Raw genomic sequence first — 15,569 nt, 5'->3', positions numbered from 1 at the left:
CTTTCTCCAGTTTGTCCACATCTTTCCTGAAATGTGGTGCCCAGAACTGGACACAATACTCCAGTTGAGGCCTAATCAGTGTGGAGTACAGCGGAAGAATCACTTTTTGTGTCTTGCTTACAATACTGCTGCTAATACATCCCAGAATTGTGTTTGCTTTTTTTTTTTTTGCACAATGGTGTTACACTGTTGACTCATGCTTAGCTTGTAGTCCACTATGACCCTCAGATCGCTTTCCGCAGTGCTCCTTTCTAGACAATTGTTTTCCATTTTGTATGTATGAAACTGATTGTTTCTTCCTAAGTGAAGTACTGTGCATTTCATTCTATTTACTTCAGATCATTTTTCCAGATCATTTTGAATTTTAGTCCCATCCTCCTAAGCACTTGCAACCCCTCCCAGCTTGGTATCATCCACAAACTTTATAAGTGTACTCTCTCTACCATCATCTCAAACTCTGATGAGGATATTGAACAAAACCAGATCCAGAACTGATCCCTGCAGGACTCCATTCATTATGCACTTCCAGCATAACTGTGAACCACTGATAACTACTCTCTGAGAACATTTTTCTAACCAGTTATGAAGTCACCTTGTAGTAGCTTCATCTAGGTTGTATTTCCTAGTTTATGAGAAGGTCATGCGAGACAGTACCAAAAGCCTTACTAAAGTGAAGATATACCACATTTACTGCTTGTCCCGATCCACAACGCTTGTTAACCTGTCAAAGAAAGCTATCAGGTTGGTTGGACATGATTTGTTCTTGACAAATCCATGCTGACTGTTATCACCTTATTATCTTCTAGATGTTTGCAAACTGATGGCTTAATTACTTGCTCCATTATCTTTCTAGGTACTGAAGTTAAGCTGACTGGTCTGTAATTCCCCAGGTTGTCCTCATTTCCCTTTTTATAGATGGGCACTATATTTGCCCTTTTCCAGTGCTTGGGAATTTCTCCAGTCTTCCATTACTTTTTGAAGAGAATCGCTAATGGCTCAGATATCTCCTCAGTCAGCTCCTTGAGTATTCTAGCATGTATTCCATCAAGCCCTGGCGACTTGAAGACATCTTATTTTAAACTTGTTCTTTCCCTATTTTAGCCTCTGATGCTACCTCATTTTCACTGGCATTCACTATGTTAGATGTCCAATCACCACCAACCTTCTTGGTGAAAACCAAAACAAAAATATCATTTAGAATTTCTGCCACTTCCACCTTTTCTATTATTGTTTTCTCCTCCTCACTGAGAAATGGGCCTACAGTGTCCTTGCTCTTCCTCTTGCTTATAATGCATTTGTCGAACATATTCTTGTTTTATGTCTCTAGCTAGTTTGAGCTCATTTTGTGCCTTGGCCTTTCTAATTTTGTCCCTACACACTTGTGTTATTTGTTTATATTCATCCTTTGTAATTTGACCTAGTTTCCACTTTTTGTAGGACTCTTTTTTTGAGTTTCAGATCACTGAAGATCTCCCGGGTAAGCCGGGTGGTCTCTTGCCATACTTTCTATTCTTCCCATGCAGAGGGCTAGTTTGCTCTCGTGCCCTTAATATCTCTTTGAAAAACTGCCAGCTCTCTTAAAAACTGTTTTTCCCTTAATGCCATGTCTACACTAGCGAGCTTACTGATGCACAGGAGAGAGTTCTCCTGTATCCACAGGAGAGAGTTCTCCTGCAGACATAATTAAACCACCTCCAATGAGCAGCAGTAGTTATGTTGGTGGGAGAGCCTCTGTCCACAGCGACGCTTCTGTCGGTGCAACTTTATGTAGCTCAAAGGGATGTTTCACATCTCTCAAGAGACCATTCACAGTTAAGTGGGTTACAGGTTTTCTTTGGGCTTGGCTACACTCGAAACTCGGGAGCGCTGCCACGGCAGCGCTTTGAAGTGCGAGTGTGGTCGCGGCGCCAGCGCTGGGGGAAAGATCTCCCAGCACTGCAGGTACTCCACCTCACCGTGGGAATTAGCTTGCAGCGCTGGGAGCACCGCTCCCAGCGCTGGGGCACTGTTTACATTGGCACTTTGCAGCGCTGTAACTTGCTGCGCTCAGGGGTGTGTTTTTTCACACCCCTGAGCGAGACAGTTGCAGTGCTGTAAAGCGTCAGTGTGGCCAAGGCCTCTCTCTTTTCCCCCTCTATGACTGAAGAGGTGTTAACAGGCCACTTAACCTTGAATGGTCCCTTGAAATGTGTTAACTACTTATGCTAAACAATCTACCACCTTGCATTTAGCTGTGGCACTCTGGGCTTTTCGACACTTAGGGCTTGACTACACTTGCAAGTTACAGTGCATTAAAGGAGCCCCAGGCACACTAGCTCACTCCTCATCCACGACGGGGCACGTAGAGAACTCTGACTCCGCGGCTACAGCGCTGCTGGTACTCCACCTCGGCGAGTGGAATAACATTTGATGCACCCCCGCTGGAGTGCAGTGGCGCCAGTGTGAACAAGGTGTTGCACTACTGGGCTCTGATAAGCCTCTGGAAATGTCCCATAATCCCCGTAAGTCAAGTGGCCACTCTTGTCATTGTTTTGGACATGCCCTTTGAAAGCTCCATTTGACAGCCAGCTGCTTATCTGCTCCGAGACAAAGCAACCATTACTGTGGAATGCTGTGTGTGTGAGAGAGAGAGAGGGGCAGGGAGGAGAGGGGGTCTGCTGCTGTCTGAACTACCAGACAGCATTCTGATATGCTCTCAACCCCCCAAAAACCCACTCTCTCCCCCCCTACACACACACAGCACACTCCCTGTCACGCTCCACCCCACCCACCCCCCATTTGACAAGCACGTTGCAGCTACTTGCATGCTGCTCTGTGGCCACTGAAAGAGCTGCTAATGTGGCCACCCCAGGGCACTCTCAGCTGTCAGTGTGGACAGACTACAGCGCTTCCCCTACTGCGCTCTACAAACACGAGTTTAACTCACAGCGCTCTACATCTGCAAGTGTAGCCATGCCCTTAATGAAGGCACTGCCTATGCCAATGGGAGGAGTTCTTCCATCAGTGTAGGTAATCCACCTCCCCGAGAGGTGGTAGCTAGGTTGATGGGAGAATTCTCCCACGGATCTAGAGCTGTCTACACCTGGGGTTAGGATGATTTAACAGCACTGCTAAGGGGCGTGGATTTTTCACACCCCTGAGTGACACAGTTATAACTGGCCTAGATTCCTAGTGTAAACCAGGCCTCTGCATACATTTTCCAGACCTGAAGAGCTCTGTGTTGAGAGAGAAGCTTTGTAGCTTACTTCTCAACAACAGAAGTTGGTCCAATAAAAGATACTGCCTCATCCACCTTGTGTCACTAATATCCTGGGACCAACACAGCTACAACAACAACAGTGCATATTGTCATGCTAATATCTATGAGGAACTGCTGGTAGGCAACGAGAGATCTGACAAGTGGACGTTTATCTGAACACAACTGCTTAAATGCCACTCATGTTATTGCTATTAGACCTCATTTAATAACTAAACAAAATATGAAGCCTTTAACATGACTAAAATAAGTTCTTCAGAACCTTTCAAAGTTTCTGTTTTCATAAAGTCCCAGAACCATGCTTGCAGAGACCATAAGGACTTCATATGCAACGCATCATTATAACTATAGTTCCAGGAAACAAAACTTACCAAAGCCTGGAGTTCGGATACCTCTCTCTTCTCGGCCTCCAATAACACTGAAGTTCACGGTATAGTTGGGTTTACTCTGTGTGCTGGATTTAGCTTGCTGTGGTTGAGTGTGGGACTGCCACGAAGAACCTGTATTTTGTGGTTTCTTTGTCTGCCACTGATTCCCTCCTTTCTGGGATGGAGCTGACTTCTGACCAAACCCGCCTGCTGGGAATCCACCACCAGAAGGACCTGGACAATAACAGTGCCTAATTTAGTTGTAATACGTTTTAAAACGTTTTGACTACATAATACAGTCTCGCCCAAGTTCTGGTCTGATACCTACCCAAGTGATCTAATAAGAAACACCCTTCAATTTAAAGAAAATATAATGTAGAGAACACGGATGTCTGAAAGTGAAACTTAATGAGAACAGTTTCAGCAGAGCTAGAGACAATATCGCAGTTCTAGTCTGGAACCCACTACTGTGTGTCAGTTATTTCACCTCAAACCTCAACCACCTAACTGTCATTTTGTGACAACTGCTAACCCTTGTCTGATCAGTCACCACACAGTGCACTTCAGTGGATATATTCAACACAGGAAAATACATTAGGTTTTCACTGCCAACTATTTACATTTAAGTATTTACTAATTATTATGAGAAGGATGCTGGGAAACTCCCTTCAGACTCAAGAAAAAGTGGTGTGCTCTGAAGGCACTCCCAATAAAATCCATGCCCTCAAGCTTTGTTTTGTGTATTACTGTTTTTAAATAAAGAAGTCTTCACCAGATGGGGGAAAATGGCTTTAAAGCCTTTAAAAAAGCATTAGTAACGGGCTGTATACAAATACAAAGAAAATAACTGAACGAGGTCTGACAGCAGAGAAATTGCTTTAAGAACAACACTGAAGTAAGATATATACACAAACCCAACACACTAAAATTATCTTGAATGATAACCTAGCATTATCTCCCTAATTAAATCACAGTCTAGATTTCTCTAGTACCTTCCATCTCTGCCTGGAGAGTGGAAAATATTAGTCTTTGTAGCTTCACCAGCTACAACGGAAGGCCTGATCCTCCCCTGGTTACACCGGTGTAAGCCCAGAGTAATGAAATCCAGCTCTAAAGCTTTAGTTTCAGCACTCAGCATGACAAGCCAGGGCATGATACTCCTAGCCAAGGCTCCACCCAGACTGCCTTTATTTGACGTCTTTTTCCTTCAGACACCATTTCTAGAAAGCGAGTTTCTTTGTCAACTGCACGTGGTCAACATGACACTTCCTGGCACAGGCCCATTCAACTGAAAAGTAGCTTGGTAATTGAATTTAAATGCAGTATTATCATCCAAATTCAGACTGGAAAGAGGAAGGTCACGTTCTTTGGAGGAAAATTCATTTAAACCTGCTACACCTCCATAAAGCAGATCTAAACCACTTCGCACTGGAATAGGTGTAAGCCAAGCACAGACGGGCCTTAGACATCCAAACACAGGCAGGAATGCCCTTTTCTTCACCATTTACCCCCTACCCCACCTCTACAGAAAGTTACAGTTGGGATGTTTTGAGGAAAAAATCAGAACAGAAGGCCCTGCACGTATGGGTCTATTTGCAGCTTTCTATACTACACTGTTTAAATTTGGCAAATTTTACAGACAGTACAGTCAAGCATTGACAATATTCATCGTGAAGGCAATAGGAAAACACTTTGTCGTGAGAAGCCTTATATGGTATATGAACACGCAGCAAGCTTCTAATGACAACCATGCAAATTGCTTATATGGAAGAATTTGACACCCTCTACTCTGGTTGTCACAAATAATTACGAGCTTTAATTTCAACAGTGCTGGACCAAGATATTTTCAACACTATCTCCCCACTATGGTGGTTACAACTGGCTGGCCAGCTCTTGCAGTCTGATCCTGAAAGCTGTGCACAGAGGGGCACATTTGCAGCTTGCTTCTGCATCTCTTTGGGTGATTGCCAATGAAAGGGAGGTGACAGAGGTGAAGGCGGGAGCTGATTTTGGTGGCCATACTGAATGGGCATTAGTAATGCTTGGTTTAGTTTTTATAGTAAGGGCGAAGTGCTAGCCCTGATGATGATTCTTTGGGATGATCCTGTAGCACAATAGGGCCATAGAAGTTCCCTAAGCAGCTAGGCAGCAAAATCCCCCCGCATAGACCTAATGCCTCAGGTGATACTAGGCTGGGCTATCTCTATGGTGCCACATCTTCAGGCCGCAGCACAAGAGATGTGGCCAAAGTGCTTCTACATTCTGCTATAACTCCCACACTGGACTGTGCAGCACACATAATGGTGTGACATACACCAGTGTAAAACTGGGGTAACGCCAGTGTAGCTGATGGAATCACATTGGTGTAAAATAGATATGGGAGGACTGAATCAGGCCCACTAGGACACACTAAAGTGACAAAGCTATTAAGATAAAGGCGTGCATGACATTAACCATACCATACTTGTTTGGCACAGGGTAACCTAATGGGGATGGTATAAAATGAAAAACAAAGTGTTAGTTACATCAAAACTATTGAGATTATCTGGCAAAAATTATTTGCCACTGACATGAAGTAAAGCAAAACAGAAGTGAGTTGGCACTTCTGTGGGATCTAGCGCAGTGGTCCCCAAACTTGATTTCATCTGGCAGGCGCCAGACGAGGAGCCACTCATCTCCCCAGCACGCAAGTGCCTTCTATGTTTCTGATCCTTTGTGCGTCTGGCTGCCTAGGAAAATGGCAACGAACCACCAGGCCTAACAGACTGGCACAACAGCTCATTTTCCCACTGAAGCAGAATCACAGCAGAAGCACCTTGAAGTAATCAGCTAAAAGGCTGTGGATCATCAGCAGATGCAAAGACTTCATTACCAACTGCATGTGGTGTATTGCCGCATGCAGTGCAAGGACCAGGCTCTGATATCATGACCTCTGTGCCTGGCCTCCCCCATCCCCCCAGTTTTGCACTTGCAGTGGAGCAGAGTGAACTGAAATCTGCTCTCAATGGCTAGAGATTGATTCCATCCAGTTGCATTATCACAGTGCAGTTATAACACAGCAGCAGAAGGAAGACCGGGGGGAGGGAGGGCGAAGAGGGGGAAGGAGAGAGGCAACAATTGGATGGGAGACATGAAGAAAGATCAGAGTGAGTCAGCACTTCATGGCTCCATTAATATCTGATTAAATTTAAACAAAAATCATGTTTAAGCTTAAACACATTTGTCCTGGATAAAAGCTCTCTCAACGTGAACTGCACTGAAACTGCAGACGGGAAGCTACACATTCGAATGGGAAGAGTAAGAACTGGGACACAGACTCACACAAAAAATTCAGCAGAGTCCATGCTGGAGACTGACAATCCAGAAGAGGAGGAAACCTGATGCCTCACGCTGATTTTAATGCAAGGTAGAAAAGACCAGGCTTCTCTGATTAGGTTGGCACATATTTTACTAGGGAGTAGGGGCCAGGGAGTATACAGACAGACAATGTAGAGGAATGAAAGACCACACACCATATATACTTTGCTAATTGTATCAGAGGTTTCTTGCTTACCCTTGACTTCCAACCCTCTGCTCCCAGTGCCTGACCACCTCATCTCCTCTCACTCACTTTCCCAACTCCAGCTCCTTTTCCTTAGCACTAGGATCCTCACTTCTCAAAAGGCCAATCATTAACCCCAACTGCCTCTCCAATGACCGGCTTCTCTCTTTTCCACTGCACCTCCTGAACAAACTGTTTATAATCCCTGCCTTGATTTCCTCTCCTCCGATCCATGTAGATCCATGCAGCCTGTGCACTGCCCCCACTCCACTGGATCAGCTCTCACTAGCTCTCCAGTCACCTATTCTTGGCCAAGTCAAAGAACCGTCTTCACCCTTCCTGAGCTTTCTGCTGCTTCTGAGAGCAATCACTTTCTCCTTCCTGGATTTTTACTGACGTGGGCTCTCCATTTTCTGCCTGCATCCGAGGGCTCTTCCAGCATCTCCTGTAGCAATTTCTTCTCTTCCTTGCCATCACTGTTGGGAGTCCCCCAGGGCTCTGTCCTCAGACCCTCTTCTCCCTGAGTGACTTCATCAGCTCACAGCTTCAGCTACCACTTCTACATTACCACTCAAATATGCTCCCTCACTACTGTCAACTTCCCTCTGTCTCTTACACAATATCTAAAGGTCTTTTCAAAGCATCGTCCTGGATGCCACCACCAAAACCCAGCGGAGCTACTTTCAAAACATTTGCCACTTCCTGTTATCAGTACCTTTATGTCCCATCACTCAGGCTCACAAGCACAAGGCCATTTTAATCTTCTCCCCCTTCCTCCCATGCACATCCAAGATAGCACTAAATATCACTACATCTTGCTGTTTATTCCATTTCATAAACAGTTCAAAAAAATTGGACCACTCCTTTCTGTCCTATCATCATTGCCTTCCTTGGCTTTAATAACCGCCTCCTCTCTGGCCTCCCTCAGCACCGACATCTTTCGTCTCAAGTCTGCTTAAAACTCAACAAAAACTTTAAACTTGTCCTTTCCTCCAAAGCCCTGGTCAACGTTGCCCTGAGCAAGTCTCAGATTTTCTCACCCATGTCCCCTTCTGACTATGCCCAAGTATGCCAGTCACACCACCCAATTTGTTTTCTTCTTTTCCAGAACCCTTGCTTTCCTCCAGGCTGCTCCATATACACGGAATGATCTCTTGGTCAGTGCGCTAGTCTCCACCCCTTCCCAAAGACCCGCTGCTTTCATAAAGCTCACAAACTAATTCCTTCTCAAATGCTTTCTATATCCCAGATTTAATGGGCAGCAGAAATCTGAATGGGTTTTTAAAATCATTTTGAGATACCACCTCCCCTGAATCGCTCAGTGCATCTTCTCTCTTACACCTGTCTTATGGCTAAAAAGCTTCTGGGGTAGGGACTATCTATATATTTGAGTCTTGTACAGTTACAACGATATGGTCAGTACATAAACCTTAACTCATAACCAAGTAGTTGGTTATTCATTTTTTTTCTTGATTGAATTTTGTGCAATATGGCATGTGGCTATTCACAAAAGGAAGCGCTAATCCAGGTTTCTCAGGTTTCCTCTTTAACTCAATACTTGCTGCAAAATTACACAAAAATAGTGGAGAGGGAATAGCTAATTTTAACAGTACATATCAAGTCTGTAAAGTTGGGTATAAATTTACAGATGACATACACTGGGTGCAACTCAGGAAGTCAGACACTGAGATGGCATGTGGCTAAATATTAAAAAATTCTCACTACTAAATAAGGATTCATAAAATGATCATAGAATATCAAGGTTGGAAGGCACCTCAGGAGGTCATCTAGTCCAACTCCCTGCTCAAAGCAGGACCAATTTCCAGCTAAATCATCCCAGCCAGGGTTTTGTCTAGCCTGACCTTAAAAACCTCAACCCTGTAATGAAACTCAGTGAAACACTGATCATGTGTGAGTACTGAGAGACAGTTTAACAAGGAAGTTCTTGAAGTTCCTGTCCAGAGTTCAACCATAAGCCAGCGGAGAGAGATTACAACTCGCCATGTATTCTGTTTCCTTTTTTAAAAGTTACCAATATAAAATAAAGAGCGGTTTAACATTTCTACTAACGGTGAAAGCAGTTTCAGAAGTTCTGCATTTCACAGTTATTATGATTCTACTTTTTTGTGGACCAGAAGTAAATAGGAATTGCCACACTGGCTCAGACCAACAATCCCATCACTGACAGGAAAGCATGCATCACAGGAAAATGCAAGAAACCTCACGGTGGCCAATTATGGAATAACGTGCTCATTCAGAAACATTTTTCAAACCATTTCAGTTAGAAGTTGAAGCATTAAAGGGTTTATATTGCTTCCTAGCTATGTTTTCAAAACAATTTCTATGTAGTAATGAAGTTATTAGTTGCTTTGTTCTTTTAAGAAAAAACATACAAGATTACCTGGAAGACCAGATTTAAGGTTAGCAAGGTCAGCAAAGGGGTCGAAGTTCTGAGATTTTGCTTGGCTGAAAGACAAACCTGAAGGCACACTTGCCTGGCTTCCTGTAGTAAGAGCTTGGCCTGTGTCATAAAAACAAATATGAAGTTAAGTACAGGGCACAGATGGCAGAGGATGAAAATATCCTTTTTTTTTTTTTTAAAAGGTGTTGACAAAAACTGTCTCCCTGATTCACAGCAAATTGCTATCAATATTTCCAATGTAGATTCTTGTCTGAGGCCTCTCGTCCAAAATTCTTGTTATATATGTTACACTGTTAGCTTTTACTATGTCTAAAAAACTGTCAGTACCTTAAAGCCGAGTACTTTAATGTGACTGTATTTAATGAACCACATGAGAGTCACATATGGTTGTTCTGTTATTTCGGGTGGCTAAGATGATGGATATTTGGAATGCACGCATTTTCTTTAGCAATAGAAATACACAGTATATTTTTGTTGCACAATACCTTCAAGTGCAGGCTTCTTCGGCTGTTGTGATGCTAGTTTGGTTGTAGCCGGGGAATCTGCCCAAGAATCCCATCCACTTAAAAGATCTGGGTGGCTTGCAGAGGAAGTCATTTTAGGAAGGTCTGGCACCAAATTTCCTAGAAAAAAATTGCAAAAAAATTTGTCAGTAACAAACCCACAATGTTAATTGCACTTTTTAGCAAGAGAATTCAAGACTGCTATCCAGACTCCCAACTGGGTCACTATTTGGCCGGTGTATATTCCTAATATTAGTATCAATTATTAAAATGATATAGTGTTGCTGTGTGTTCTTACACATCTCCTGCGTTCCTAGAAGGGTTCTGCCACTGGGGTACTTGAGACATAGCTTTGATTTCTATTTTCAAACTTGCTGAGCAGGCCAAAATAAAGGTACCTTCATTCACAGCTGCTGCTGTTAAATTAACACTTTAGCTCTTCCAGACTAAGGGATCATGCAAGGGTCACTGCTTCAGGGTCCTCATCTGGTTTTTTACACTACAGCATGTGGCTCCAAGCCAGCAGCACTTTAGGAATGGCGCTCCATGCCACTCAACAGCCCAGGAACTACCAAGCTGGACTGAGGAACACTTGATCTCCTAAAATGGATTTACATGGGCTACAGGTAGTGCCAGTGGAGCTCCATGTGGGGCAAAGGTTTGTTCATGGGCTCAATACCATAATAACCCCAAAGACAGCTGAAGAGCAGGGCACAGCAAGGTATATTCTGCTCCATCTTGGGAAAATAATTTTAGGGACAAGTGAATCTTTTGCTCTAGGAAGAAAAGGTGAAGAGTGAACCTTCAGGCCCTTGCCCACGTGCATGCAGAAAAAGAAGAGCCTGTCCGGATTCAAAATGCAAAATGAAATGAGAACAAAGTTAGACTGAAAAGGGTTTGAGGGGACCGTCCAATTGACTGCCATTACTTGTGTCCCAGCTAGAGTATTAACTTAAGAGCTACGTCATTCTTCTCCACCTCAGCGATCTGTGCATTTCACTCATGGAATAAGCAACTCATACACATAATGCAAAATATCTGGTGTCCTTTCAGAGTCCGAAGTGCTAGATACGTTGGCATTTATTAATAAATAACATTTAGTGTCTCATGTTAGCTTTGAGCGTTCCCTCCAACAGTATGCTGAGAAATTAACACACAGAAATACATCTCTACCCCGACAGAACGCTGTCCTTGGGAGCCAAAAAATCTTACTGCATTATAGGTGAAACCGTGTCATATCGAACTTGTTTTGATCCGCCACTGTGCGCAGCCTCAGCCCCCCAGAGCACTGCTTTACTGCGTTATATCTGAATTTGTGTTATATTGGGTCACGTTGTATCGGGGCAGAGGTGTAATACACAATTTTGCAATGCATTTGTGCTCTCTCTTTTCCTGACTGCTAGGGCAATGGGTGACCAGAGGTACAAACCAAAACTGAAAAGTTCTTTGATGAAGCTGGCATGTAGTTTAGCATCAACCCAGGACAACTAACAGAACCAGGCACTGTAACCCAATCACCACGACTCAGGAAAACATTATGATTTTTCCAATTCTCTCAGCCTTCCAACTCCAAAAAGCCTTACTTTTTGGAGGCTGAGAAAAGACAGCACCATCATCCAGTGTGTGTGGAATACTCTGAAGATGTGGTTTAACAGAATATAATCTGAAGCTCCGTATTTGCTAGGTCTCCTTTTCCTAGCCCCTTATGTTCAAATTGTTTAATTAAAAAAATTGAGTCTGTGGCACTTATGGTTGCAAAGAAATCCTTTAAAATAGGAATTGTGTGTAATTGACTTGTTCATCGAAACAGAATGTTAACTCTGGATCCTAATGAGGACACCTTAAAATGTCAGCCCTAAAGTATTATACCATATATTCAATCGTAGCGACCTCACCACTGATCATTTTATCAGATTCCTCAAGCCAAAGTACTTCTCTGTTGCTGCATGTAACAGAAGACATCGGGATCGAGGACAGCTAGTTTCTGACAAAGGTTAGAAGAGGCAAGTGAGCTAGGGCATAATATAGCCCCTAAGTGAAGAGCCATCCTCTCTCTGAAGACACTAAAACTACTTGTTCAAACTAGTCCCTCCAACAGGTTATTCCAAGTTGCAAACAACAGCAGGAGACGCTCAAGCCTACACTTGTTTGACTTCTAATTATGATCAACTGTTATAGCTTTTCCCTACAATCTAATGAGGTCGGGTGATTATTTACTGCCCATGAAACTTACTCATTCCTTCATTATTGAATTATACGCACCCATCACTGCTCCGACACTGAGTTCACTCCATCTCATTACTGTGGATTATTGTAATGAACACTGACAATACTACTCATTCACTGTTTAATGAGTTTAAAATTGCTTCTCGATTCAAATGCCCCTAACTGTGCTTGTGTCTTACTCTACATGTCCCTGGTAGTGCTCTGGACATGGTCTCTCGCTAAAGAAGTCGCTCTCCTTCGCACTTGCATTTCAGGTCATTGTACACCAGTCTGTGCTTCTTTTCACTCAGTGGGTTTTGCCTCTTACCTTCCAACACTCAATTAAATGAACAGCACTACAATTATCTTCACAGTTTCTACATTTCTTATTAAAATAAATGCATAAACCTGACTATGGGGGGGGGGGGGGGGTGTGGGGGGGAGAAGCCCAGAGATCCACTTCAGATGTGGTACTGAAAAGTTTTCATTCTGGAGGTAAATTTGAGAGATCCCTAACAGCAACCCACCTTCCCCATTTCTGCTGGGTTTTATGGAGCCTGTGCGACACCAGTTTGCTGCCAAAGGAAATCTGATGACAAATGCGGAACAACAATCTCATTAGTGAATCACTGCAGAGGAGAAAAATGGGCGTTTCTGACTCTGAAAGGACACAAATATTTGGTGCCCTTTCAGAGTCAGAAGTGCTAGATACGTTGGCATTTATTAGTAAATAATATTTAGCACCTCATGTTAGCTTTGAACGTTCGCTCCAACAGTTTGCTGAGAAACTAAAACAGAAATAATCTACAATTTTGCAATGCATTTGTGCTCTCTATTTTCCTGACTGGTAGGGCAACGGGTGACCAGAGATACGGACTGAAAGGAGGAATTAGAATTGCTCTATCTTCATGTGACACATAAGCTTGCAATTGTATAAGTCCACTCCAGGTATCTATTTCCTGGTTTGGGGGGAAGGGAGCACCTGAAATCTGAGGATATTTTTGTTTCAGTGAATGAGGATTTTAGAGCATGCCATGCTCTTCACCCTGGTGACAGGCACCGTCCTTGCTGCCAGCCAGCCTTTAAGAAGCTCTCCAGGACTTGAGGTTTAAGAAAACACTATTCAGTTCTCGGGAGGAGGGGGCATAGCAGTCTTTCATCAAGAGTATAATTGAACCTGGGCTGTACTGTAACCATTACAAAAGTATCGGCTATCCATAACAGCAGCAAAAGAAGAATACAAAAATCCAATTGCAATTCACTCATCCACAGAGTAAAAGAAGGCAATGCTAAGCGACTTCAGCTGATTTTCTGAATCCATTCGTTAAGGCAAAGAAGAAATTTCATACAAAATGTTTCAGACATTGGGTCATCATTTAAACACGTGGAACAGAGCAAATGCTACTGGGGGGATTGCTGCAAAAAGTTCAATTAATGCTCCCCCCACTAGCTAGGGTACAGCTTTGATGGGGTGGGAACATTGGAGACTTTTTCTGAGGCAGGAAAAGATCTGAATTGGAACAGCTGACACAGTGTGCAACATGCTCATTCCTTTTCTCCCCTCTACCTCCCTCCTTCACTGTGTGGGGATGTCTATTTCTCACTTCCCACCCCATGGTGCAAGGCCTAGGGGACAAAAGCAGGGGACCACATGCTGCATCTGGCCCTGTTGTTGGGGTAATGCTGTGACCAGGTGATTGGCTCCTGTCTGTTCCTTGCTTGGGCAGTGCGGGAGGGGAATTTATACACTTTGTGGATTCCTTTCAGCCACATCCTTCCCACCCTTAATCTAGTTGCTGGATCTTGGGGGTGCCAGGAGCTTGGTTTATCACCAGTTTGAGGTTTCGAAAGGGATTTCACCTATATGACAAAATTGACACACTGCTATTGGGCTTTTTCACCTTCCACCTGGCATTCAGGAAGGCTGGTTGGGGAATTTAGGTTACAACTGCTGCAAGGCACGCTCCTGTGAGGTTGGTGAGGAGAGGGTCCAATTGATGTTCCGGTGGCCTGAGGCCTGCATCAATACATACAATTTCCTCTTCACTCCAGTCTCAGCTCTGCAGAAAGCTGTACCCATCACTCATGCTTTTCCTGCTCACTTTCTGCATGCTCTCATCTCCTCTGAGCAGTTCGCCTCGCAGGGCTAAGAACCGCTTTGACCAGACTTTCAAAGGAGCTCAACTGCCCTTTACTCACCTACATGAAGTGGCCCCATTTTCAAGAGTGCTTATTATGCTGTAGCACCCATGGAACACTAATTTAGTTTTCATCAACACATCCCAAGAGGTATTTTCTTGCCTAAATATCTATGAGGAGCATAAACCTAGAGAGCAGAAATAAGCTGAAAAGGGACTTACTGCCCTTCCACCATAAATATCCGGTGTCCATGTTTGCTGTATCGCAGCACTGAGGTTCTGTAACGGAAGTGACAGCAGAAAAACAAAAAAGGTGGCAATTAAGCAGGATGCATAATTAGAGCCCTGTGCGGATACAAATTAGTATTCGCACCCAATCTGCAAAAATGGTCCGCAGATTTCCAAAAAGCGGATAGCTGCAGATTTCCAAAAAGCGGATAGCCGCAGATTTCCAAACTCTACACATATTACAAAGAGACATTTCTCCTTGCAGATGAACTCAAGAAAAGGCTTTGCACCCATGCAACAAAACAAGGCAGGCTATTTTCCAGCAGTTAGCAATATCCAAACAGTTAAGGCCCCTCTTCCACCTAGATTAGTGCACGTGCCAGTAAGAACTTCAAGCAACCACTGTTGCGTTAATAGCTGGCACAAGGTGCAACCTGAAATAGCCTAATTCGCTATATGGTTTGTAAAAACCATTTTATCCATTGTGCCCTCCCGACACTGGTGACCCAAACACACTAGCCGAAACGTGAACCGAACAACAGCTTTAGAAACAGAGACATGGCCTGGACCGTACTGTTTAGGGGATATGGCTAAACAAGGACCGGGTCAAGATACAGCCTTCTAACATCCCAGCTCCATCTATGAACCACAGAAAAGCTCCTAAATCAGGGGCAGGCAAACTTTTTGGCCTGAGGGCCACATCGGGTTTCCGAAATTGTATGGAGGGCCAGTTAGGGGAGGCTGTTCCTCCCCAAATAGCCAGGCGTGACCCGGCCTCCACCCCCTATCCAACCCCTCCTGCTTCTTGCCCCCGACAGCCCCCCCGGGACTCCTGCCCCATCCAAACCCCCCATTCCCTGTCCCTTGATGGCCTCCCCCAGGCCCCCTGCCCCATCTACCCCTCCCTG

The 15,569-nt window shown here is 44.0% G+C and overlaps 1 protein-coding gene across 2 annotated transcripts in view; it reads right to left on the bottom strand.

The window, feature by feature from the left end:
- GAK (cyclin G associated kinase) overlaps window positions 1–15,569 on the bottom strand; it is a 131,910-nt gene that overhangs the window by 6,365 nt on the left and 109,976 nt on the right. Inside the window, exons 23-25 of one of the 2 annotated variants that reach the window (XM_075067406.1) lie at window positions 10,073–10,210; window positions 9,567–9,686; window positions 3,628–3,858 (exon numbers count right to left, since the gene is read on the bottom strand). In XM_075067406.1, the coding sequence (XP_074923507.1) occupies window positions 3,628–3,858; window positions 9,567–9,686; window positions 10,073–10,210 (489 nt within the window). The remainder of the gene's footprint in view (window positions 1–3,627; window positions 3,859–9,566; window positions 9,687–10,072; window positions 10,211–15,569) is intronic. The other variant, XM_075067407.1, reaches the window with a different exon arrangement.

This window comes from Chelonoidis abingdonii, chromosome 6, assembly GCF_003597395.2.
Source record: "Chelonoidis abingdonii isolate Lonesome George chromosome 6, CheloAbing_2.0, whole genome shotgun sequence".
Classification (NCBI taxonomy): Eukaryota; Metazoa; Chordata; order Testudines; family Testudinidae; genus Chelonoidis; species Chelonoidis abingdonii.
This window is presented reverse-complemented; position numbering and strand designations above follow the sequence as displayed.